Source organism: Pleurodeles waltl, chromosome 7 (genome assembly GCF_031143425.1).
Source record: "Pleurodeles waltl isolate 20211129_DDA chromosome 7, aPleWal1.hap1.20221129, whole genome shotgun sequence".
Classification (NCBI taxonomy): domain Eukaryota; kingdom Metazoa; phylum Chordata; class Amphibia; order Caudata; family Salamandridae; genus Pleurodeles; species Pleurodeles waltl.
This window is the reverse complement of record NC_090446.1, coordinates 1,411,039,571-1,411,064,271: the sequence shown is the minus strand read 5'-3', so window position 1 is coordinate 1,411,064,271 and position 24,701 is coordinate 1,411,039,571. Positions and strand designations below refer to the sequence as shown.

General features: G+C 44.1%; 1 protein-coding gene across 4 annotated transcripts in view; it reads left to right on the top strand.

The window, feature by feature from the left end:
• The window catches only part of LOC138246420 (beta-1,4-galactosyltransferase 3-like), a 204,244-nt gene extending 194,011 nt beyond the window's left edge, over positions 1-10,233 (top strand). For all 4 annotated transcript variants that reach the window (XM_069201025.1, XM_069201026.1, XM_069201027.1 and 1 more), the window contains one exon: positions 8,171-10,233. In XM_069201025.1, coding sequence (XP_069057126.1) covers positions 8,171-8,321 — 151 coding nt within the window. In that variant the 3' untranslated portion in view covers positions 8,322-10,233. The remainder of the gene's footprint in view (positions 1-8,170) is intronic.
• The last annotated feature ends 14,468 nt before the right edge of the window (positions 10,234-24,701 follow it).

Here is a 24,701-nt window from a genome sequence, read left to right as displayed (position 1 = left end):
TGAGGACCAGAACAGCATTTTTGCTAAAAGTTCTGATATATATTTTTTTGTATGTCAGGCAGTCCGTCACCCAGCCAGCATGCCTTGCTCTGCCTCACCTCTCAAAGGAGGAGAGACTTTGTTCACTTGACCCCAAGAGCCTTGAATTTTTTTTTTTCTATCGATCATACCAAAGACCAGCAGGTGGACGTTCAGCTCTTCATGAAGCGCTTGGACAAAGAAAGGCAAGGTGGTGCACAAAAAAGGACCTTGTCAGGGTGGATAGTTCTCTGCATTAAGGTGTGCTACCCATTTGCCAAGAAACGGCTTCCAGAAAGACAGACCCCAATCCACCAGTGCCAAGATTGTTACTACTTTTGTGACTCAGAGTGGCTGTTCTTGATATAGGTCACGTCACAACATGGGCATCAGTCCACATGTTTGTGAAGCATACTTCCTTAACAGCCAGAGGGCAGGAAGGAGGGGAGGAAGGACATTTTGATCTGAACTATTCTTTAGGCCCACCACCTTAGGTGGCACAGCTCTGGTATCTATCCTAAAGGGGAGGAATCTGCAGTTGGAAGTATCCACCAGAAGAAAAAGTTATGCTCTTTTTGTTAGATGCTCTGTATAACTGCAGATTTCTCACTGCCCTCCTGCCTCCCCATTCTGTGAAATGCTCTCTTTTCCATCTAAAAACACCCCCAACTCATGATATGTACATTAATGTCTATGAATATTGTTGTGCTCTGCTTCTGAGGGCGCAGACGGTCGAGAAAGAACCCATCATAGAAGCGCAGGGGTGGAACCTACATGCAGCTTCATCATCTGTTCCGGAGTGGAACAAAGTCAGAGCAGAGCCACACTACACCAAATACCAGAGCACTGGACCACTGCTGTTTTAAATGTTCTTGATCCAGATTGTCATCTAGGTATATTTTAAAGGAGAGTAATCTGGAGTTTGACTATTAACAATAAAGAGCATTACTGAAGGTAAGTAATTTGTTAATTTGGCTTTGTGTTAAAAAAGAAAAGACCGGGATTGTTGAATTGTACACTACAATCTTGTTCCAAAGATTATTGTTTAAAAATAATGATTTTAATCATTAAAATGCATTCTTGGATTTTGCATTTTGATTTGTCTGACAAATCGGATTTCATGTAACTAACTATTATTTGTTGGTATTGGGCTGGGTCTATCTTTTTAACTTCATAAACAGTGTGCAATGGCTTGTACATTACATGTATTTCAGGTTTGAATGATTGAAGAATAGTTTCATGTCTTCTGCAGTTCAGAAATGTGTGGGAACTTCTTGAAGCGTTGAAATAGCATTGTTCGATGGCATCTGTCGCTGTAGATACACATGTTCTGCATAGCTCGCCATCTGGTGTTGGGTCGGAGTGTTACAAGTTGTTTTTCTTCGAAGAAGTCTTTCGAGTCACGGGACCGAGTGACTCCTCCTTCTGTCTCCATTGCGCATGGGCGTCGACTCCATCTTCGATTGTTTTCTTTCCGCCATCGGGTTCGGACGTGTTCCTGTCGCTCCGAGTTTCGGAACGGAAAGTTAGTAGATTTCGGAAGATTTTCGTCGGTATTGTTGCGTTCGGGATCGGCGTAGTTAGATTCAACACCGCATCGAAGATCGACGCGCTCCGGTGCCCTTCGGGGTACTTTTCTATCCCCCGTCGGGGCCTGGTCGGCCCGACCGTGTGTCCAACACCGCCGATGGAACGGACCCCGTTCCGTTTTTGTCCCAAATGCCACAACAAATACCCGTATACAGACCAACATTTGGTCTGTAACCTGTGCCTGTCACCTGAGCACAGTGAGGAGACTTGCAAAGCCTGTCGCGCGTTCCGGTCCCGAAAGACACTCAGTGACTGTCGAGCCAGGAGACTTCAGATGGCGTCCACGCCGACAGCGCACCGAGAGTTCGAGGAACAAGAGGAAGAAGAAACCTTTTCGATCCACGAATCGGACTCCGAGGAATTCGACGATCAAAGAACCGTGAGTAAGACGTTGAAAACAACACATAAGAAAAGTGACAAGGCCCAGGGGACGCCACTGCCACCAGGCCATGGCTCCACCCATAAGTTCGGTGACCGACCATCGGCACAGAAAAAGGCCCAAACAGTGCCGAGATCGTCCGACTCCGGTCGAGACACCGGCACGCAGCCTTCTTGGGATCGAGAAAGTGCTGGAGAGAAGCAACGACACCGAGATAGCGGTGTAGAAACGGCTCGACGCCGAGACAGCGGCACCGACGAAGATCGACGCCGAGAGGTTTCGACTCTAAAAAAGAAAAAAGCCACCTCGGAGCCGAAAAAAGATACAGGCAGGGTTTTGGTGCCGAAACAACCCGTAACCGACCCAGGTCCAGGCTCTTATACAGAGGAGCAATCACTGTCCTCTCAGATGCGAAAGCATAGGTTTGAGGAAGAGCTGCAATCCACCGAAGTGGACCATACGCAAAAACGTATTTTCATACAGCAGGGAACAGGAAAAATAAGTACCCTTCCCCCTATTAGGAGAAAAAGGAGACTGGAGTTTCAAACAGACCAGGCGCCACAAACAAAGATGGTGAAAAAGGTGACTCCGCCACCCTCTCCTCCACCTGTAATTAACGTCTCACCGACGCAAACTCCGTCACATTCCCCGGCTCACACCACCATGAGCCAAGGTGACCAAGATCAAGACGCTTGGGACTTATATGACGCCCCAGTGTCGGACAACAGTCCGGAGGCATATCCAACAAAGCCCTCACCACCTGAAGACAGCACAGCATATTCTCAAGTGGTGGCTAGAGCAGCACAATTCCACAACGTAAACCTCCACTCAGAACAAGTCGAGGATGACTTTTTATTCAACACCCTCTCCTCCACCCACAGCTCCTACCAAAGCCTGCCTATGCTGCCAGGTATGCTTCGGCACGCAAAGGAAATCTTCAAGGAGCCGGTCAAAAGTAGGGCAATAACGCCAAGGGTGGAAAAGAAATATAAAGCACCTCCTACAGACCCTGTTTTCATCACCACACAGCTGCCACCAGATTCCGTCGTAGTGGGAGCAGCTCGGAAAAGAGCCAACTCCCACACATCTGGGGACGCACCACCCCCAGATAAAGAGAGCCGCAAGTTCGATGCAGCTGGGAAAAGGGTCGCAGTACAAGCTGCAAACCAGTGGCGCATCGCTAACTCTCAAGCACTACTTGCGCGCTATGACAGAGCCCATTGGGATGAGATGCAACACCTCATCGAGCATCTACCCAAGGAACTTCAAAAAAGGGCAAAGCAGGTGGTTGAGGAAGGACAGAACATATCAAATAACCAGATACGATCTTCTATGGACGCAGCAGATACAGCTGCAAGAACAATTAATACATCTGTGACCATTAGAAGGCACGCATGGCTAAGAACGTCTGGGTTCAAACCAGAGATACAGCAGGCAGTGCTCAATATGCCATTCAACGAAAAACAACTGTTCGGACCAGAAGTGGACACGGCAATCGAAAAACTTAAAAAAGACACTGACACTGCTAAAGCCATGGGCGCACTCTACTCCCCGCAGAGCAGAGGAACCTACAGCACCTTCCGCAAGACACCCTTTAGAGGGGGGTTTCGGGGTCAGGCCACACAAGCCAGCACCTCGCAGGCAACACCGTCCAGCTACCAGGGACAGTACAGGGGAGGCTTTCGGGGCCAATACAGAGGAGGGCAATTCCCTAGGAATAGAGGAAATTTTCAAAGCCCCAAAACCCCTACAACCAAGCAGTGACTCAGATGTCACTCACCCCCTCCACACAACACCAGTGGGGGGGAAGAATAGGTCATTATTACAAAGCATGGGAGGAAATAACTACAGACACTTGGGTCTTAGCAATTATCCAACATGGTTATTGCATAGAATTCCTACAATTCCCTCCAAACATACCACCAAAAGCACAAAAATTGTCAAAACAACATTCCGACCTTCTGGAAATAGAAGTTCAAGCACTATTGCAAAAGAATGCAATCGAATTAGTACCAAACACACAAACAAACACAGGAGTCTATTCACTGTACTTCTTAATACCAAAAAAGGACAAAACACTGAGACCAATCCTAGACCTCCGAATACTAAACACCTACATCAAATCAGACCACTTTCACATGGTCACGCTACAAGAGGTGTTACCATTGCTAAAACTACAGGACTACATGACAACCTTAGACCTCAAAGACGCGTATTTCCATATACCAATACATCCATCTCACAGAAAATACCTACGGTTCGTATTCAAAGGAATACATTACCAATTCAAAGTATTGCCTTTTGGTTTAACAACCGCACCAAGAGTCTTTACCTAATGTCTAGCAGTAGTGGCTGCACACATCAGAAGGCAGCAAATACATGTATTCCCGTATCTAGACGATTGGCTAATCAAAACCAATTCACTAACAAAGTGCTTACAACACACAAATCAAATCATACAAACCCTCTACAAACTAGGTTTCACCGTCAACTTTGCAAAATCCAACATTTTGCCGTGCAAAATACAACAATACCTGGGAGCCATAATAGACACAACAAAAGGAGTAGCCACTCCAAGTCCACAAAGAATTCAAAATTTCAACAAGATCATACAACGCATGTATCCAACACAAACAATACAAGCAAAGATGATATTACAACTCCTAGGAATGATGTCTTCAATCATAGCCATTGTCCCGAACGCAAGACTACACATGAGGCCCTTACAACAGTGCCTAGCATCACAATGGTCACAAGCACAGGGTCACCTTCTAGATCTGGTGTTGATAGACCGCCAAACTTACCTCTCGCTTCTATGGTGGAACAGTATAAATTTAAACAAAGGGCGGCCATTCCAAGACCCAGTGCCACAATACGTAATAACAGATGCTTCCATGACAGGGTGGGGAGCACACCTCGATCAACACAGCATACAAGGACAATGGAACGTACATCAAACAAAACTGCATATAAATCACCTAGAAATGCTAGCAGTTTTTCACGCATTGCGGGCTTTCCAACCAATTATAACTCACAAATACATTCTTGTCAAAACAGACAACATGACAACTATGTATTATCTAAACAAACAGGGGGGGACACACTCAACGCAGTTGAGTTTTCTAGCACAGAAAATATGGCGATGGGCAATTCACAACCACATTCGCCTAATAGCGCAGTTTATTCCAGGGATCCAGAATCAACTTGCAGACAATCTCTCTCGAGATCACCAACAAGTCCACGAATGGGAAATTCACCCCCAAGTTCTAAACACTTACTTCAGACTCTGGGGAACACCTCAAATAGACTTGTTTGCAACAAGAGAGAACGCAAAATGCCAAAACTTCGCATCCAGATACCCACACAGGCAGTCCCAAGGCAATGCCCTATGGATGAACTGGTCAGGGATATTTGCCTACGCTTTTCCTCCTCTCCCTCTCCTTCCTTATCTGGTAAACAAATTGAGTCAAAACAAACTCAAACTCATTTTAATAGCACCAACTTGGGCAAGGCAACCCTGGTACACAACACTGCTAGACCTATCAGTAGTACCCCACATCAAATTGCCCAACAGGCCGGATCTGTTAAGACAACACAACCAACAGATCAGACATCCAGATCCAGCATCGCTGAATCTAGCAATCTGGCTCCTGAAATCCTAGAATTCGGACACTTACAACTTACCCAAGAATGTATGGAAGTCATAAAGCAAGCCAGAAGGCCGTCCACTAGGCACTGCTATGCAAGTAAATGGAAGAGGTTTGTCTGCTACTGCCATCATAATCAGATCCAACCTATACACGCAACTCCAAAGGATGTAGTGGGTTACTTGCTTCACTTACAGAAATCTAGCCTAGCCTTCTCTTCCATTAAAATACACCTTGCGGCAATATCTGCATACCTGCAGACTACCTATTCAACTTCCCTATATAGGATACCAGTCATTAAAGCATTCATGGAAGGGCTTAAAAGAATTATACCACCAAGAACACCACCTGTTCCTTCATGGAACTTAAATGTTGTATTAACAAGACTCATGGGTCCACCTTTTGAACCCATGCACTCTTGCGAAATACAGTTCCTCACCTGGAAGGTTGCATTTCTCATCGCCATTACATCTCTAAGAAGAGTAAGCGAAATTCAGGCGTTTACAATACAAGAACCTTTTATACAACTACACAAAAATAAAGTTGTCCTAAGGACTAATCCTAAATTTTTACCAAAGGTTATTTCACCGTTCCACCTAAATCAAACAGTGGAACTACCAGTGTTCTTCCCACAGCCAGATTCCGTAGCTGAGAGGGCACTACATACATTAGATGTCAAAAGAGCATTAATGTACTACATTGACAGAACGAAAAACATCAGAAAGACTAAACAACTATTTATTGCATTCCAAAAACCTCATGCAGGAAACCCAATATCAAAACAAGGTATAGCCAGATGGATAGTTAAATGCATCCAAATCTGCTACCTTAAAGCAAAACGACAACTGCCCATTACACCAAGGGCACACTCAACCAGAAAAAAAGGTGCTACCATGGCCTTTCTAGGAAACATCCCAATGCAAGAAATATGTAAGGCAGCCACATGGTCTACGCCACACACGTTCACCAAGCACTACTGTGTAGACGTGCTATCCGCACAGCAAGCCACAGTAGGTCAAGCCGTGTTAAGAACGTTATTTCAAACCACTTCCATTCCTACAGGCTGAGCCACCGCTTTTGGGGAGATAACTGCTTACTAGTCTATGCAGAACATGTGTATCTACAGCGACAGATGCCATTGAACTGAAAATGTCACTTACCCAGTGTACATCTGTTCGTGGCATCAGTCGCTGGAGATTCACATGTGCCCACCCACCTCCCCGGGAGCCTGTAGCAATTCGGAAGTTAGCTTCAACTTTGTATATTTGTATATATATTATTTTAGCCTTAAATAGGTACATACTTAGTCACTCCATTGCATGGGCACTATTACTACAACACAACTCCTACCTCACCCTCTGCGGGGAAAACAATCGAAGATGGAGTCGACGCCCATGCGCAATGGAGACAGAAGGAGGAGTCACTCGGTCCCGTGACTCGAAAGATTTCTTCGAAGAAAAACAACTTGTAACACTCCGACCCAACACCAGAAGGCGAGCTATGCAGAACATGTGAATCTCCAGCGACTGATGCCACGAACAGATGTACACTGGGTAAGTGACATTTTCATTATGAAGTCTTCTGCAATGCATCATTTAATTTGTGGAAAGTATCAAATCATTGTCGTCTCCAAAATGGAAATATTACATTCTGGGGCTTTTTGAGCTTAACTTTCTCACTTCCTTGTAATTTTGCCCCACTTGAAAAACAAGGTGGGTGTCCTCAAACGTAAACTTCTCTGAGGGCATAGATGATGATGTGTGGCTTACTGACAAGGGGTCGTGGATATAGGGAAGGACAGGAGGCAAGAGGAAGTGCAGGGAAATCTATAAGTTTGGCAGGTGTCCACAAGGTGATCATAGTTCATAGCCTCTGTTGGCCTAGCGTGCAGGTAGGGCGCCTGAATGGTCTCATAGTATTGACTTTTTCACAGATGTATTCATTTTAAAGGATCTGTAGAGCAAACGTGCAAAGAAAAAAGATAAGCGTACTCTGGATCATTGCTGCATCATTTGGTAACTGACTGTCAAATGTCTTATCAGTTTGTACTTTATTAGTCCTATTTGGTCATTTTAAATCACTGCAGAGCTATTATGAGTTTACCTATCTGGAATTCGGACACACATACCACAAAGTTAAAAGATTAACTGTTGTGTATAGTCACATGCTGAAGTGAAGCCTGCCAACATCTTTCAGGCTTTGCAGCAGACCTCATGAGGCAAACAACTAGAGATATTCTGCATTTGCTTGTGAAACAATGTTCTGCTGTCACCAACAGAACATTGTTTTTATTTTTCTTGGTCCAAAGTCTAATCTATTATTTGAGCTTACCATAGTTGTTTAAATACAACAAATTGTTCGGGTGTATCATCTTGGGTATGTTTTTCGCATGGTCTAACACTTTGAGGAGCTCCACTTAAATATTAACTGTTGTCAAACATTGCATATCTGATTTGATAGCTGCAGCCAACTAGTTCAAGAAAAGATCGAGTTTGAGATATGGCAAGGATGACTTTTGTTGTTTTCTCTTTTCTAGGTTCAATTTACTGGCCAAAACTCGCCGGACGTGGAAACAAGATGGAATGAATTCTTTAGAGTACAACCTGCTGGCAAAAGAGCACCTCCCACTTTATACAAATATCACAGTGGATATCGGTTTTGACAATATGCCTAAGCGACCCTCATGATACCCATTGAGAAGGAACTACATCATTTGGGGATTAAATAAAGACATATAGCTCTGCAGTGCAGGGAATTATACATGTTCCTGGAATCCAGACTGTGTATACAGCTTTTTCAGTTACTTGATTTGAAGAACTATAATGTGCTAAAACTGGAAACCAAAGAATTACCAGGATTTGGATGTATGCCACTTGTGGCAGAAGAACAAGCAATTGAAGGCTGCTAATTGTACAGTAACAGTGTTGTCTTGGTTCCTACAATCAGCACCTGATCTCATTGTAACACAGGAATATTTGAAGTTGAGCTGGATTTTAAGCAGATTTAAAATATGGTGGTTTAATTTGAAATTCTCTCAGGAACAATGCTAAACCACCCACCCAATAAATGCCCCATACTGTGGGAGCTTCAGTCATTCCATCCTCTTCAGGAATTATCAGCATAGGAGCGTGACATTGAGCCTGCTCCTGCTGGTTTTAGCAGTATTTTATTATTTTCATCTAATTACACGTGTGGTGTTTTAAAGTGGCAAGCACTAGAGCATGGTTACAATCTTCTGAACCTCAGACTGATCTGCGGTTAAATCCCTTGTACAACAGGTCACATAAAAGTGCAATTTTTCATTTTTTAAAGAACTCTTTCTACACTGCTTAGGTAAATTTTTTCAGTGTTTTGTAAGATGCATCTAATCTCAAATGGTTACCTTTTAAAAATGAGGATTTGATGGATAATTGCTATAAATGTGTCTGGAAGATCTGCTAGACATCCTGTGTTTTTTAAATCCATCACATAAATATTGAACCTAATGTTCTTTATTGGTAGCACTGCTTCAGGAATATATACTTGCCTAGGAGGTCTGGCTATTATTTACATTTCCACTTCTTCGCAGTTGAAATCTTTAATGCTCTGTGCTCCAACATCCTTTATGCCTTAAAGTTTTTATTATCGCTTGCAAGGAGTACCCGTGAAAGATTGTGTTCTAAAGTCCTAGGGCACTTAACTTAGCCAGTTGAAGTACATCAGTGATGCCCCAGCAGATTAGGCACTGACAAGTTAGTTGTGATGTTCATGTGCATGGGAACTTACTTTCTGATTCTGCCTTGGAACGTAAACCGTTTTTCACCGTTGGCTGTTTACCATATTTTTCTGTACACTGACCGCACTTTAGGGAGAACTTTAGCAAAACATGTGGAATGCCAGAAGTCCCCAGTAATATTATTGATATTTTTAAAGTCATCACGCTAGTGCACTCAATTGAAGATATTTGATATACTCCCATACCATTATCACATGCTGTTTACAGGTGCATGCATTCTTCTATAAATTCTCAGTGAAAGCATTTGAATTTTGAATTTTCTGAATATAAATGAAAGGGCTATTGAACTGCTGCCATGATCTTGTGAAGCTACGCAAGTTCCATATGGAGTTCTGAATGTAAAATTACTGTGATTGGCAGAGCTATTTCTTTTTATCTTTGTAGTTTGTGTGCCTGTTGAAGTGGGTGTGTTAGAACAGTGGTGCCATCTGATAATGTGACCTATGAGACACCTGCTTGTCAGCCCACTGTGACACAATTTGCTCAGAAATTTACGTAGGTGTGCTTTCAGTTGCCAAAAACGTTTGTGGTGATGTTTTGGTTGATTAAATTTAATTAGGATGGTTGTTTGCTGGTTTGTTTGATAATGAGTTAGTTACTTCACAGTGCCTAGTTTCACTATCATTGCTATGTTTGTGATGACTTTTTTCCCTTTGGTTGAAATCACATGTGACTGCAGGAATGAAATTGAGGTTTTGTTTTAGTTTCTAAACCTGTCAAGATATTGATGGATTTGACTAATTTACCTTTTGTTTGCAAGCAAACCAAGATTGTTTGATTAATTAATGGGACTATAAAAGAAATAAAGATTTCACTTCACGTCATGCCAAAATAATGTTAAGCATATTATAGTGTGTGGTGTACTGGCGTGTTTCTCCATTATGTTATTCTCTAATATTCATAAAAAGTAAATCTTCGCACCTTTCCCAGAAAACAGCTTTTAGATATGTTTTTACAATGTAAAAACCATGGAAATAACAAAATGCCTTGAAGTAGCAGCGTCATTGTTTTTTTTGTTTTTTTTTTGTTGCTATTGAAGTAAAGTTAAATGAAAACACCACTATCAAACAGCATTTTAAAGCTGAAAAATAAAGCAGGAACTGTCTCCCCATTGTAAAGCTGTTATGAGGCCTTGTTTCTCCATGCTCTGCTACATTTTTCCGAAAGCGGGGGTGGGGCTCTCAACATTTTAGAGCACCTATTATTTAAGTTTTTTTGTGATGGCAGGATGTCTTTCTCCTGGTTTCTAAGCAGGGTTTCACTCCCCTGCTTATCAGTAAATATGTTGTATCTTTTTTATGTTTTTTTTTTTTTTTTTCTTTTTTTCTTGTTGCACAAGAGCTTTTCTTAAGGAGGGAAGAAGCCATGGAGGGATGGCCAGACAGAGCCCGGATAAACAAGCTGTCTTAACCCTTCCAGATCTCACGTCCCTCTTACTAGGCAGATGCTGACATTTAGTTTGATTTTCAAACTTCCAGTGGCCTGGTTGTTCCCTGCTGTGGTTAGGAGGGGGTTTTATCTCTGTCATTTGGAAGGTGGTAGAAACCTTTGCAGTGCTTTGCCTTCTGTGGAAAGGAGGTGATATATTTCGGAATAAATCTTGCAATCCAGAACAGCTTCTGTGAAGCCCTTGCTCTGTTTAAAGAGACCATCCAAACCCTATAATGCTTGCTTGGGAGAAACCCCGTGCTTTGCGTATAATCCACAGACTGATTGCTAGACACCTATGGCCCACACTGCTACCTGTCACTAAAAAGCCTGGTGGTTCAAACATAGTGTTCAAAGCAGAACCTGATTGTGTTCCCTACAAGTCTTAGATAGAGACAGAAAATCAAAACCCAGTTGCTTGGCTTTCAGCACAGCTAATACCAGCTGCCTTTTACTCTGTCCATGCCTCATGGAAGCTGGTGAAAATCTGTGATTTTTTTTTATCCTACCAGAACATTGAAAGACTTTTTTTAACCTGGTGAGTGATGGCCTATATGCATCAGAACTGATCCTGAAGTGCGACTTTGACTCTGAAGTCACCACTTGTCAGTGTATGGGTAGGGCTGCTGCACTTATGGATGTTTGGATGCGTTCCGCTGGATTTTTTGGTTGCAGTCTTGGCCATGACCTTTGACAGTCAGCAGGTACTCCGTGTAAATGCTGGATGCTCTTTGGAATCTTTAATAAACAAGGCTGCAGTTTACTCCACAGGATTGGCCTCCCTTGCATGGCAATTTCACCAACAGTACTGAATTCAATGGTTAAACTAGGGCTCGGAGGCTCCAACAATGTCATCTGCCTCATTTCCCATTTTTTTTCACTCGATGGGAGGCGATTATGGCAAACCAATGGGTGCTACAGCTGAACCACCAGGGCTGTGGCTTTCCCTTTCTATCCTCCCTGTAGACCATACCCTTTGCTTCGGAGTATGCTTGCCTGCACATTCTTTAAACTAGAGACAAACATCCTTTCCTTGCTTAACAAAGAGGCTATAGAAGTGGCTCATCTTGAAGAAAATCATGGAATTTTACTTCCAAAAAGGGCAGAGGTTTGAGGGCATCAGCATGAACAGTTCTAGATGTTGTCTATGAAACGAGCCCCGTTAGGCTTGAACTCGGGAGATAGGTTTGTGTCCGTGACCTCTAGGTTGCCTATCTTTATCTTCCATTTCTCCATACCCCCCTAGGTGCTATGTGAGGTTCAGGGTGGGGTCACAAAATGCTCAACTGATTACAGCCCTATGGGCCTTTAGGATGGTACACAATGATTCTGGCAGCTTCAGTGTCCAGAATTCCTGACTCACTCTCACAGAGAGAAGAGCAGTGCTGAACATTAGCCTTAAGATAGTCTTTCCCATCCCTTAGAGAATTGTGGGTAATACGGGTGATGATTCTGATGTGTCAGACTCTAGCTCTGATGCTGGTTCTGCAGGTTTTGCGCCTTCTGGATTTCATGATCTTGTGCATCTTGTTGGTGGCTCTCGGCAGATGAGAGCCCTACATTGGCGTTGGAGAAGGCAGTGGCTGCAACTCCAAGGAAGTGAGCGCAGAAACTGAATTTCCCAGGTATTGGCCTGACGGGTGCATTGAGAGAGCAGTTCACCTCAATAGTCTTTTGCCGGAGGGCAATGGGGGGTGCTACACCCTGAGGTGAACGAGGCACGCAAGTGTTCCATTTATGGATTTCTTTGCCACAGCCCAGAACAGGCAATGTGCTCAGTTTTGTGTCATGCACTTCTTGAGAGATTGTGCCTTGGGGGATGCTTTCAGGTTCAACTGATCTCAGTTTCTGCTATTTGCGTTCCTGCTGAATCTACTTTTGGCAGAAGTACTGTGGGAAGTACATGCAGGCTGGATTCAGCTGATTCTGATTGCTCAAGGTCGATGTGGAAGGATCTAGTAGACCGATCTGTTTGAAGTCAGCATTTGGCTGCCTCGTCCCCTCCTGCTCTGATCAGATTTGCGGTAACAGCGTAATCATAAATTCAATCTCAAGTCAATATGACTGCACATTAAATTATTGAGTGGACCGATTAAGAAGCCTTTTGCCTTCAGATAAAGTTACTGCCATCTTGGCAGCCAGAAACTGTTCAATGAAATCTATTTATGCAGACACTTGGAAGATGTTTGTTAGTCTGTAAGCACTAATCATTTTACTTTTCACACGCAACTCCTTTGCTTTGCACATCACACAGCATGGTCTGGCTTTGGCTATAGCTAAAGGCTAGCTGGCTGCTTTTTCTGCATTTGTGTATTGCTGACCCACCTTCCCTGTTTAATTAGCCAAAGGTTTGCTTTATTTCTTTCTCTCCCACTCCACTTGTTTCTCATTGTGATTTGGTCTTTTTTTTTTTTTTTTAACCTTCTGATGGCATCTCCATTTGAGATAATGCACATTTACAGTGTCTGTTGGTGGTGAATACTACCAATTGGTGGGTCATAGAGCTTCAGGCCAATTTTGTCTGCCCTCCAAGTTTCTGCTGTGAGTAATTTTGCCCTTAGCACCTGTTCTTCTTACCCCAGGTAGATTTTACATTTCAAATGGGCCTACCCATTACCCTACCGTCTTTCTTTCCTCCTCCACATCCAACCAGGGATGATGAACGTCTGCATCCTGTGGACTGCAGCATGCGGTTTTGCACTACATAGCCTGCATGTAGCAGAGCAGACGTGATGACCAGTTCTTTATGGGCTTCAGTGGAGCTAAAAGGGTTAATGTGGTGACTACAAAATCATTTCGCCTTGTGTCATCGTCTTTATCAACTTCTGCTATGTGCTGGCCAAGAAAGATCATCCAGAGGGTATGTGTACTTATATCACCAAGGCAATAGTTGCTTCTGTGGCTCTTTTTAGTGGTATCCTAGTTGCCAGCATCTGCTGGGCAACTAAGTGGGCAGCCTTGCATAGTTTTACAAAGCACTACTCTTTCACGCCTCAGGCATGCAGTGATTGGCCCGAGCAATGGTGCATTATTTTCTTGGTTAACCTGTGCAGCTCCAGCATATCTCCAAGCGAGATGCTGTTTGGAACTCATTCATAAAGTGAGGACTCCATGAAAAGTTGTATTTTTAAGAAGAAAATTACTGTTCGTGGAATGTGTGACTGTGGATATACATTCTTAGCATAATCCCACCATCTAGTGCTGGGCATGGATGTATGCAAGTTGTTTTTCTTCCAAAAAAGTTTTTGAATCACAAGGCATGAATCAGGAAACCTTCCCACAAGAAACCTTGGTGCTACATATGTAGACAGAAGGGCCATGGGGCAGGTTACAGCACCTGTCCTAAAAACAGCACCAAGCCTCCTACTACCACTACCACCTCTACTGCCGCTAGCAGTAGAAATAACAATGGTAGTAGTAGTCAGTCGAAGAGTGTAGCTGGGCTCACCCTGGGGACTTTAGTGGGCTGTGCGTTAGTCAGAGAGATCACTGACACAGTTTTCATCTCTGATGGTGGCATTGACCTTGCCACCTGATCTGCTTGTCCCCTTAATATGGGTTAGTACAGGCAGCATCCCCTAATAAATGATGTTGAGGCTGAGGCCTACAGGGACTCTTGTGCCAGTGTCACTATGGTGACTAAAAAAAAAAAACCATGTGTTCCCTGAACAACACATACTTAGTCACACCTAGCAAGTTACTGACGCTGACAACAACACTCCATGCCACCCTATGGCTGTTTTTGACTTTAGCTGGGTAGGGGGATGAGGGGGGGGGGGGGGTGGGGAGTTATTGGCCTAAAGAAAGTTGAGGTATCTACTAATCTACCTTTAGAGTGTGTTAGGTAATGATTTGGTGACTTCATCTTGGGCTGAAGTGGAGTTGGAAGCATATGCAGCAATGCTGGGTATCCCTGGGCACATCTTTGCTTTAACAAGAGCACATGCCAAGAAGCAGGGAGAGCACTGGAGCCAGGAAAAATGGCCCAAGAAGCTCCCAATGAGAGAGGCAGGCAGGATAAAAAGTTGCCCCCTGCTTAGACTTCCAATGAGGATCCCACTCCGCAGGAGAGCAACCTGCTCCTTGGTTGGAACCTACACCAGAGGAGCTTAAGGCTGACACAGCTGAGCTCTTAGGCACAGGGGGACACACCAGGGAAGAATTTAGTCGAGAGCATAAGTCCTGTCTTACTCTAGAATGTCTGAGGCTGCAGCTCAGGAAGCAGAGGATGTCCTTGGGACGAATAGGGTCTACTGGGACAACAGCCTCCTTTATTTTGAGGCAAGGGACCCCAAACCTGGTGCCACCAGGAGGTTGCTCATTCCTCAAAAGTTTAGGGAGTTGCTGTTGTCTTTACCACATGACAGTCCCCTTGCAGGCCATTTGGGGCAAAGCAAGACTTGGAACAGGCTTGTCCCTCACTTTAACTGACCCCACATGTCTGAAGATACAAAGGAGTTTTGTCGCTCCTGTCTAACCTGTAAAGCCAATGGCAAGACAGGTGGCACTCCAAAGACCCCCCCCCCCCCATTCCACTGCCAGTGGTTGGGATACCATTTGAGAAGGACCCTCCAACAGCCTCTGGAAACAGGTTTATACTGGTGGTGGTGGACCTTGCTACCAGGTACCCAGAAGCAATTCCCCTTAGCACCACTACAGCTCCTGCAGTGGCCAAGGCCCTCCTAAGAATCTTTTCCAGGGTGGGTTTTCCTAAGGAAGTTGTGACAGAGGTGCCAACTCCATGTCTGCATACCATAAAGCCACATGGAAGCAGTGTGGTGTAACATATAAATTCACCACCCCTTCAAAAGAAAGGGGTTAGTTGAGATATTCAACAAAACCCTCAACGGCATGATCATGGGAATCTCAGAAAAACTCATAAGGAGGTGGGATGTCCTATTGCCTTGCCACCTCTTCCCCTACAGGGAAGGCCCACAAAAGGGAGTGGGCTACAGCCCTTTGAGCTTTTTTTTGGACATCCTGTTAGGGGTCCACTTTCCCTTGAGAGGGAAGGTTGGAAGCAACCTCTCAAAGCCCCCAAACAGGACATAGCAGCTTATGTACTAGACCTCCGATCCAGAATGGCTGAATACATGAAGAGGGCATCTAAAAACCTTGAGACTAGCCAAGAACTGCAAAAGCAGTGGGATGACCAAAAAGCTGTACTGACTGTTTACCAGTCAGGTCAAAAGGTGTGGGTCCTGAAGCCTGTGGCTCCCAGGGCACTCCAAGATAAGTGGATTGGTCCCACACTATTGTGGAGAAGAAAGGTGAGTTCACCTACTTGGTGCACCTAGGCACTCCCAGAAGCCCCACAGGGTGCTTCATGTGAATTACCTAAAGCCTTTCTACGTCAGGGCTGACATGACACCGCTCACGGCCACTGATGAAGGTCAGGAGGAGGAGAATGATCCTCTCCCTGATTTCTTCTCCCAGAATCCAGCAGATGGTTCAGTAGAGGAAGTAGGTCTTGCTGACTGCCTCTCTGACCAGCAAAAGGATGACTAGGAATCTCCTGGGTCTTTTCTCTGAATTGTTTTCCCTCACTCCTGGTCAAACCACATGGTGTGAATAAACCAAACAATTGACACAGTTGACAGTCTGATCATGTCAGGGAATGCATTAAAGCTGAAGTGCAAAAGATGCTTTCCTCCATTGGGTTTGGACGTGTTTCCTTTCTCTCTGGTAGATCTCGATTCAGTATTATCTGAATTTTTCTATTCTATAAATGTCAGTATAGTTTGATCGCATTTTCCAAACTTATAGTGGATCTGATTCTAATCGTCTGGGTCGATTACACCACTTTAGGGGCGACCTCGCACTCTTTGGGGCCTACTTCAACACATTGTATTCGAACAATGTTAGGCTGATGGAACGGACTCAGTTTTGCTTTTGCCCTTGGTATCACGCCAAATTTCGATCAACATTTGGTGTGCCATCTGTCTCCAGATCACAGAGAAGAAAACAGTGATGCTTGCTGGTCGTTTCGATCCAAGAACGCTCTTAGAGATCAAAGAGCGTGTCACATGAGATGGCGTCTAAGTCGTCAGAACACACGCCCGACGTCTTCGGGGACAAACGCACACAAGAAGAATTAGCACAGCGTGCAACCGTTTCCATTGCAGACTCTGATTCGGATCAATATTCCGATGTCTACAGCCAATCTATCCCACCAACACAGCACGTGAGTACATCAGCCCCGTCCCATTACCCAAAGACAATTAAAAAGACTTCTGCGTTGGACTTCAGTCCTCAACTGCCTGCAAGCCATCGTCGAAACCGAAAAATACATTCGGATGACCAACCCTCGGGTTTGGCACCAAAACAAAAGACCAAGGTGCATTCGACACACAGCAAACAGCATGCCAGATCTGTTTTGGTACCAAGCCGAAAATCTGACTCTCCCACCTTCTAGCCGAAAAAAGTAACCACGCTTTCGAAGCCAACATTTTCGGCCCGACTCAGGCCTTCAGTTTCCACCTTTCGGACCTGAAACCTGTCAGTGGGAGATATGCTCCAGCTACTGAGTCATCATCCCAAATGCAGCCCATATTTGAGGTTGAGGACGCTAAACAGCGAAAGATCCATATACATAAGGACACTGGAAGCATCATAGACTCTCCTCCTCCATCAATCAAAAGATAATTTACTTTTGACAAAACTTTAAAAGCTGGGCCTCCACCTACTAAAGTATTTAAACAAAGGAAAATACAAAAGGCACCACAGCAGCCTTCACCACAACATTCTCCTTTAGTTCCAGCTTCTCCACCACCTACACTCCACCACCTTCACCTACACAATTCTCTCCACAATACCCTGTTTCACCACTTAGGGATGATTTGTACGATCCTCAAGAGGATCTAGATCCATGGGATATACATGACACACATCCCATTCTTCCCAATGATCCTGTTTTATACCCTGCAAGGCCATCTCTCCCTGAAGATACCACTGCTTACAATCAGGTTGTAGCCAGAGCCACTGTGTATCATAATGTACAATTACATACAGATCCCATTGAGGATGTTTTTTTCTTTTAACACCTTAAAGTCTACTCATTAAGAGTGTCAGTGTCTCCCTATGCTCCCAAGCATGCTTAAAAATGCCGAAGATATTTTCAAAGAACCAGTAAAATCCAGAATCATTACACCCAAGGGTGGATAAGAATTATAAACCTGCACCCTCTGATCCGGTTAGTATTAGAACACAACTACCACCTGACTCTATAGTGGTCAGTGCAGCCAGAAAGCGAGCCAATAGCCAGTCTACAGGGGATGCTCCTCCTCCAAACAAAAAAAGTCGCAAATTTGACGCAGAAGTTAAGAGTGACAAGTCAAGCTGCTAACCATTGGAGGATTGCAAACTCTCAACCATTCCTAGCAAGGTATGATAGAGCTCATTGGGATCAAATGGAAGACTTATTGCAGTATCTTCCACCAGAGCACTAAAAAAGGGCGCTAGAACAAATAGTAGCGGAAGGGCAGGCTATTCCAATAACCAAATCAGATCTGCTATGGATGTAGCGGAAACAGCAGCAAGGGGTGTCAACACCTGCATCCTCATTAGAAGACAAGGCCTTCAGGTTTTAAGCCAGAAATACAACAAGCAGTATTAAATATGCCCTTTGATAAACAACATTTATTCTGGCCAGAGGTTGATCCCACAATAGAGAATCTCAAAAAGGACTCAGACACATCTAAAGCTATGGGTGCGTTATACACTACACCAACTCAGGGAACTTTTCGTAGGCCACAGTTTAGGAGTGGTTTCAAATCATCAAACACAGAACCATCTCAACAAAAACAAAGGCCACTTTTCTACAACAGAGGTTCTTTTAGAGGCTCTTACTGGGGAACTAATTATAGAGGAAGAGGTAAATCAACCGCTGCAAAAGGTTCCTCCACCTCAACACAACAGTGACTTCTTACACATCCCCACAGAGTATACATCTTCTGTGGGAGAAAGGCTGTAACATTTTTACCCACAGTGGCACAACATTACTACAGATCGATGGGTTCTAGCAATTATCCAACATGGCTGTTTTCTAGAACTCATCCCTACTCCACCAAACATCCCCCCTCGTTCACAAAAACTTACTCTGGAACATCTCAATTTATTAAAACAAGAGGTACAATCACTACTACTCAAAGGTGCCATAGAGATGGTACCTATATCCCAACAGGGATCCGGAGTAAATTCACTGTACTTCCTTATACCAAAGAAAGATGATACTCTTAGACCACTCTTAGATCTCAGACCCCTTAATCAATACATCCTTTCAGACCACTTTCATATGGTCACTCTACAAGACATCATTCCCCCACTACAGAAGCAGGATTACATGACCCCATTAGATCTAAAAGATGCTTATTTCCACACATCCAGCACATAGTAAATATCTAAGCTTTGTTATAGCAGGAAAGCACTACTAATTCAAAGTGCTACAATTTGGGTAACAGCACCAAGGGTGTTCACCAAATGCTTAGCGGTAGTTGCAGCATTCCTCAGAAGACAACACATACATGTCTTCACAAATCTGGACGACTGGCTCATAAAAGCCAGTACAATTCAAATCAGTCAAGAACATACACAGTATACCGTATACATCCTACACAAGCTAGGATTAACAATCAATTATCAAAAAATCTCACCTGCAGCCAGCACAGATACACCTATATCTCGGAGCAATTCTGAACACTCAATTAGGATTAGCATACCAAAACCCAGTGAGGATTCAAGCATTTCACAATCTCATATCTCATCTACAATGCAAACAAACCTGTACAGTAAAGTTGGTGATGAAACTATTCGGAATGATGGCTTCATGCATAGCAATAGTACCCAATGCAAGACTGCACATGAGACCACTACATCAGTGTCTTTCCCAACAATGGTCTCGGGCACAGTCACATCCAGGATCTAGTGTTGTTGAACCACCATACTTATCACTCTGCACTGGTGGAATCACACCAACCTATTAAAGGGGAAGCCCTTTCAGAACCCTGTGCCTCAGACCATAATCACAACAAATGCATCAATGATAGGTTGGGGAGCTCATCTCAACAACCTCACTATACAAGGGGAATGGGACTCAATCCATCAAACTTACCACATAAACCACTTGGAATGACTAGCAGTGTTCTTAGCACTCAAAGCTTTTCAGACACAAATCACACACAAGACAGTGTTAATAAGACAGACAATATGACCACAATGTATTATCTGCAAAAACCGGGAGGAGGGGTAGGGGGACACTCATCTCAATTGTCCCTCTTAGCACAGACAATTTGGAAATGGGCAGTTCACAATCTGATTCAGTTAACGGCAGAGTATATTCCAGGGATACGCAATCAACCAGTGGACCACTTAGGAAGGACACAGCAACAAGTACACAAATGGGAGATTCACCCACAGGTGATTCAACAATACTTCCAAATGTGGGAACCCCAGACATAGGCCTTTTTGCCACAAGAAAAAAACCTCCAGGTACCCACACCCTCAATCCAAGGGCAATGCTCTACGAATCAATTGGTCAGGGATATTTGCTTACACATTTCCACCTCTCCCACTAATTTCATTTCTTAAAAAGATGAACGAGACCTCGCTCACCATGATACTCATAGCGCCCATGTGGGCATGTGAACATTGGTACACAACACTGTTTGATCTGTCTTTAAGTACCACATCACAAACTACCAAGTAGACCAGTTCTGTTGACTCAAAACAAAGGTCAAATCAAACATCCCAATCCTAGTATACTCAACCTGGCGATTTGGCTCCTGGAGTCATAGAATTTGGCTACTTACAGCTTCCATCTGAGTGTATGGATATTCTAAAGGAAGCGCGCAAACCCACAACTAGACAGAGTTATGTAGCTAAATGGAAGCAATTTGTGTTCTATTGTCAGCCCCAAAACAGTAACCCACTTAAAGCTTTAACCCCTAGGGTGGCTTGGACGAGATCACCTCGTCCTGCACATGGGAACCGGGGGGAGCGGTAGCGCTCCCCCATGTGCTCCCCACCCACCCCCCCAAGGCAGGGATGGAAGGGGAAGCCCTTCCCCTTCCACCCACGACCCCTCCCCACCCCCCAATCGCAGAAGGTCTCCTCCCATCGAATGAGAAATTCAAAGCATTTCTCTTTCGATCACGTGGGGAGGCCCAGAGAGGCTTCAAAGGGAAGGAAAGGAATTTCCTTCCCTTTGAATTCTCTCTGAGCGTTTCAAAAGGCCACTAGACACCAGGGATTTTTTTTTTTTTTTTTGGCATAAGGGAGCGACCCCTTAGGCAAGGGTCGCTCCCGGGGGAGGGGGCATTTTTTTTGGAAGGCCTTTTCTGCCTCCCCTGGGGGCAGATCGGCCTATTAGGCCGATCTGCCCCAACCTCTAGGCACCAGGGATCATTTTTTTTTCTTTTTGTTTTGTTCAGTTTTTTTGGAGGTGGGGAGCGACCCCTTAGGCATGGTTCGCTCCCCTAGAGGGCAAATTATATTTAGGGCGTTTCTGCCCCCTTGGGGGCAGATTGGCCTATTTTTATGATGCTAATCTGCCCCCAAGGGGGACAGAAACCACTAGACCCCAGGGAGTTGTCTTTTTTTTTTTTTTTAACATGAATTTCACGCAAGGGGAATGACCCCTTAGGCAAGGGTCGCTCCCCTGGGGGGGGGAGGAATTTATTTTAGGCCATTTCTGTGGCAGATCAGCCTATTTTTGCTACGCCAATCTGCCCCCAAGGGGAGCAGAAACCACTAGGCACCGGGGATTATTATATTTTTTTGCGCCAATGTCACGCAGGGGGAGTGACCCCGTAGGCAAGGGTCGCTCGCGGGGGTAGGGGAGCAAATTTATTTTAGGCCATTTCTGCCCCCCCGGGGGCAGAAACATCTAGGCGCCAGGGCAAATTTTTTTGTGTTTTTATTTTTTGCTTGTTTTTTTTTTTTTAGAGATGGGGAGCGACCCATTAGGCAAGGGTTGCTCCCCTAGGGGGCAAATTGTAGTTAAACCATTTCTACTCTCTTGGGGGCAGATCGGCCGAGTTTAGGTCAATCTGCACCCAAGGGGGCAGAAACCACTAGGCACCAGGGATTTATTTATTTTTTGCACCAATGTCACGCAAGGGGAGCGACCCCGTAGGCAAGGGTCGCTCCCGGAGAGGGGTGGTGGGGGTAAATTTATTTTAGCCCATTTCTGCCCCCCCTGGGGCCGGCTGAGCTAGAGGCCAAAATCCACAGGTAGGCACTTTGCAAAAAACACCTCTGTTATCTGTCAAAAATTGTGATGTGTCCACGTTGTGTTTTGGGCAATTTCCTTTCGTGGGCGCTAGGCCTACCCACACAAGTGAGGTACCATTTTTATCGGGAGACATTTGTGGCTCCTCTCAGATTCCAGAACTTTGTCACCGAAAGGAGGGAAAAAGTGTTTTTTTGGCCAAATTGTGAGGTTTGCAAAGGATTCTGGGTAACAGAACCTGGTCAGAGCCCCACAAGTCACCCCATCTTGGATTCCCCTAGTTTTCAAAAATGCACTGGTTTGTTAGGTTTCCCCAGGTGTCGGCTGAGCTAGAGGCCAAAATCCACAGGTAGGCACTGTTTTCTGTCAAAAAATGTGATGTGTCGACGTTGTGTTTTGGGGCATTGCCTGTCGCGGGCGCTAGGCCTACCCACACAAGTGAGGTATCATTTTTATCGGGAGACTTCGGGGAACATAGAATAGCAAAACAAGTGTTATTGCCCCTTGACGCTATTACTTTTTTAAGAAGAGTTGGTGAAATACAAGCATTCACTCTTGAAGAACCTTTTTTTTTCCTAGTCCACAAACATAAAGTTGTACTTAAAACAAATCCGAAATTTCTACCAAAAGTTGTATCTCCATTTCACATCAACCAAACAGTGGATTTGCCAGTCTTCTTTTCACAGCCAGACTCTGTGGCAGAAAGAGCTCTTCATACCCTAGATCTTAAAAGAGCTCTTATGTACTATATAGACAGAACTAAAGATTTTAGAAAAACAATCAACTTTTCGTAGCTTTCCAAGAGCCACATAGAGGAAATCCTATATCAAAACAAGTTTTAGCAAGATGGATTGTTAGATGTATACAGACATACTATATCAAAGCAAAACGACAACTTTTAATCACTCCTAAAGCACAATCTACAAGAAAGAAAGGTGCGTCAATGGCATTTTTAGACAACATACCAATGGTTGATATATGTAAAGCAGCTACATGGTCACCTCCCCATATATTTGCAAAACACTACTGTGTTGATGTTTTCTCACAACAACAAGCCACTGTAGGCCAGGCTGTCTTTAAGACATTATTTCAAACAACTTTAACTCCTACAGGCTAGCCACCGCTTTTTGGGAGGACTAACTGCTTTGTAGTCTATGCATAGCATGTGTATCTGTAGCTACACATGCCATTGAACGGAAAATGTCACTTACCCAGTGTACATCTGTTTGTGGCATGTAGTGCTGCAGATTCACATGCACCCTCCCTCCTCCCCGGAAGCCTATAGTCGTTAAGTTTTAAATATTTGTACATATGTATATACATTTACATTTGCATGGACATCCCTTTGTATTTCTATACTCTATCACTCCTTCTTTCACCCTCTGCGGGAAAACAATCTAACAATGGAGTCGATGCCCATGCGCAATGGAACCGAGAGGAGGAGTCACTCGATCCTGTGACTCCGAAAATACTTCTTCGAAGAAAAACACTCCGAGCCCAACACTAGATGTCGGAAGACCTATGCATAGCATGTGAATCTGCAGCACTACATGCCACGAACAGAGGTACACTGGGTAAGTGACATTTTATATATATATATATATATATATATATATATATATATATATATATATATATATATATATATTATGTGTACTTACCTCCAATTGGAGAACTGCCTATAAGTAATCTAGTTCAGTGCTACTGTAATAAAGTCCCTTTATTTTTGTATTTTGTGTGGTCCATTTCAAGTGTGATAAGTTGCTGTGACTGCTGTGGTATTGCAAGTGCTATTCACTCCTCCTAGATATGTCTTAGCTGCTCACCACAGCTACCACTAGAAAGCCCTGGTTTCCTAGACACTGTCTTCATTCAATAATAGGGGTTGCCTGGACCTGTTACAAGGTGTAAACCCATAGGTGTCCACCACACCCCAGGCTAGCTTCCTACAAATATTAACCCACTATTTTGTAATAGTTATTACAAATCCAATTCAATGCAGAGTTGGATTTTTAATACATATTAATGAAAAGTAACTTTTATAGTTAATTTTTTATCCTGAACTGGTAGAAGGCTGATTATCATTGTTCTTTGCCAGCTTTCAGCCTTGAATAGGTGCGAAAAAGGTGCATTATGTCTCCCAGGAGTTAACCATAGGCTGCCTTGAATGTACAGAGGTGACTCCTGAGTTCCACAGAATATGCAGCGTGGGGACTATGGGCCTCTTTTTGACTGTGCAGTGACAGGTCTGTTGAGCCACATGCAACGTTTGGGGCACACTTGAAGTTGAGAGAGGAGGATGTCAAGACGATTCTTGTGTGTACACTGTCCGGTTTCTGCAGGATCCTGCTTTTGTCCTACCAGACGTGGAAAAGTGGATAGGGTTTGTTGAGGGAACTTCTATCCTATTAGTTAAGTGTTGCCCATGAGTCACTCCATTCTTTAGCTGGTTGTGTGTATAAACAAATATTTCTATACTTTCTGGGCCAGCGGAAGATCAAAGGAGAACTGGACCTGCTATCTGTGACCTAAGAAGAGCCCTGAAGGACTGGACCTGCTGCCTCTTATACCCAGGACAAAGGAGTGGACTCCCAAGAGTCAGTTGACTCACATTTGTGGTGACCATAAGCTGCAAGA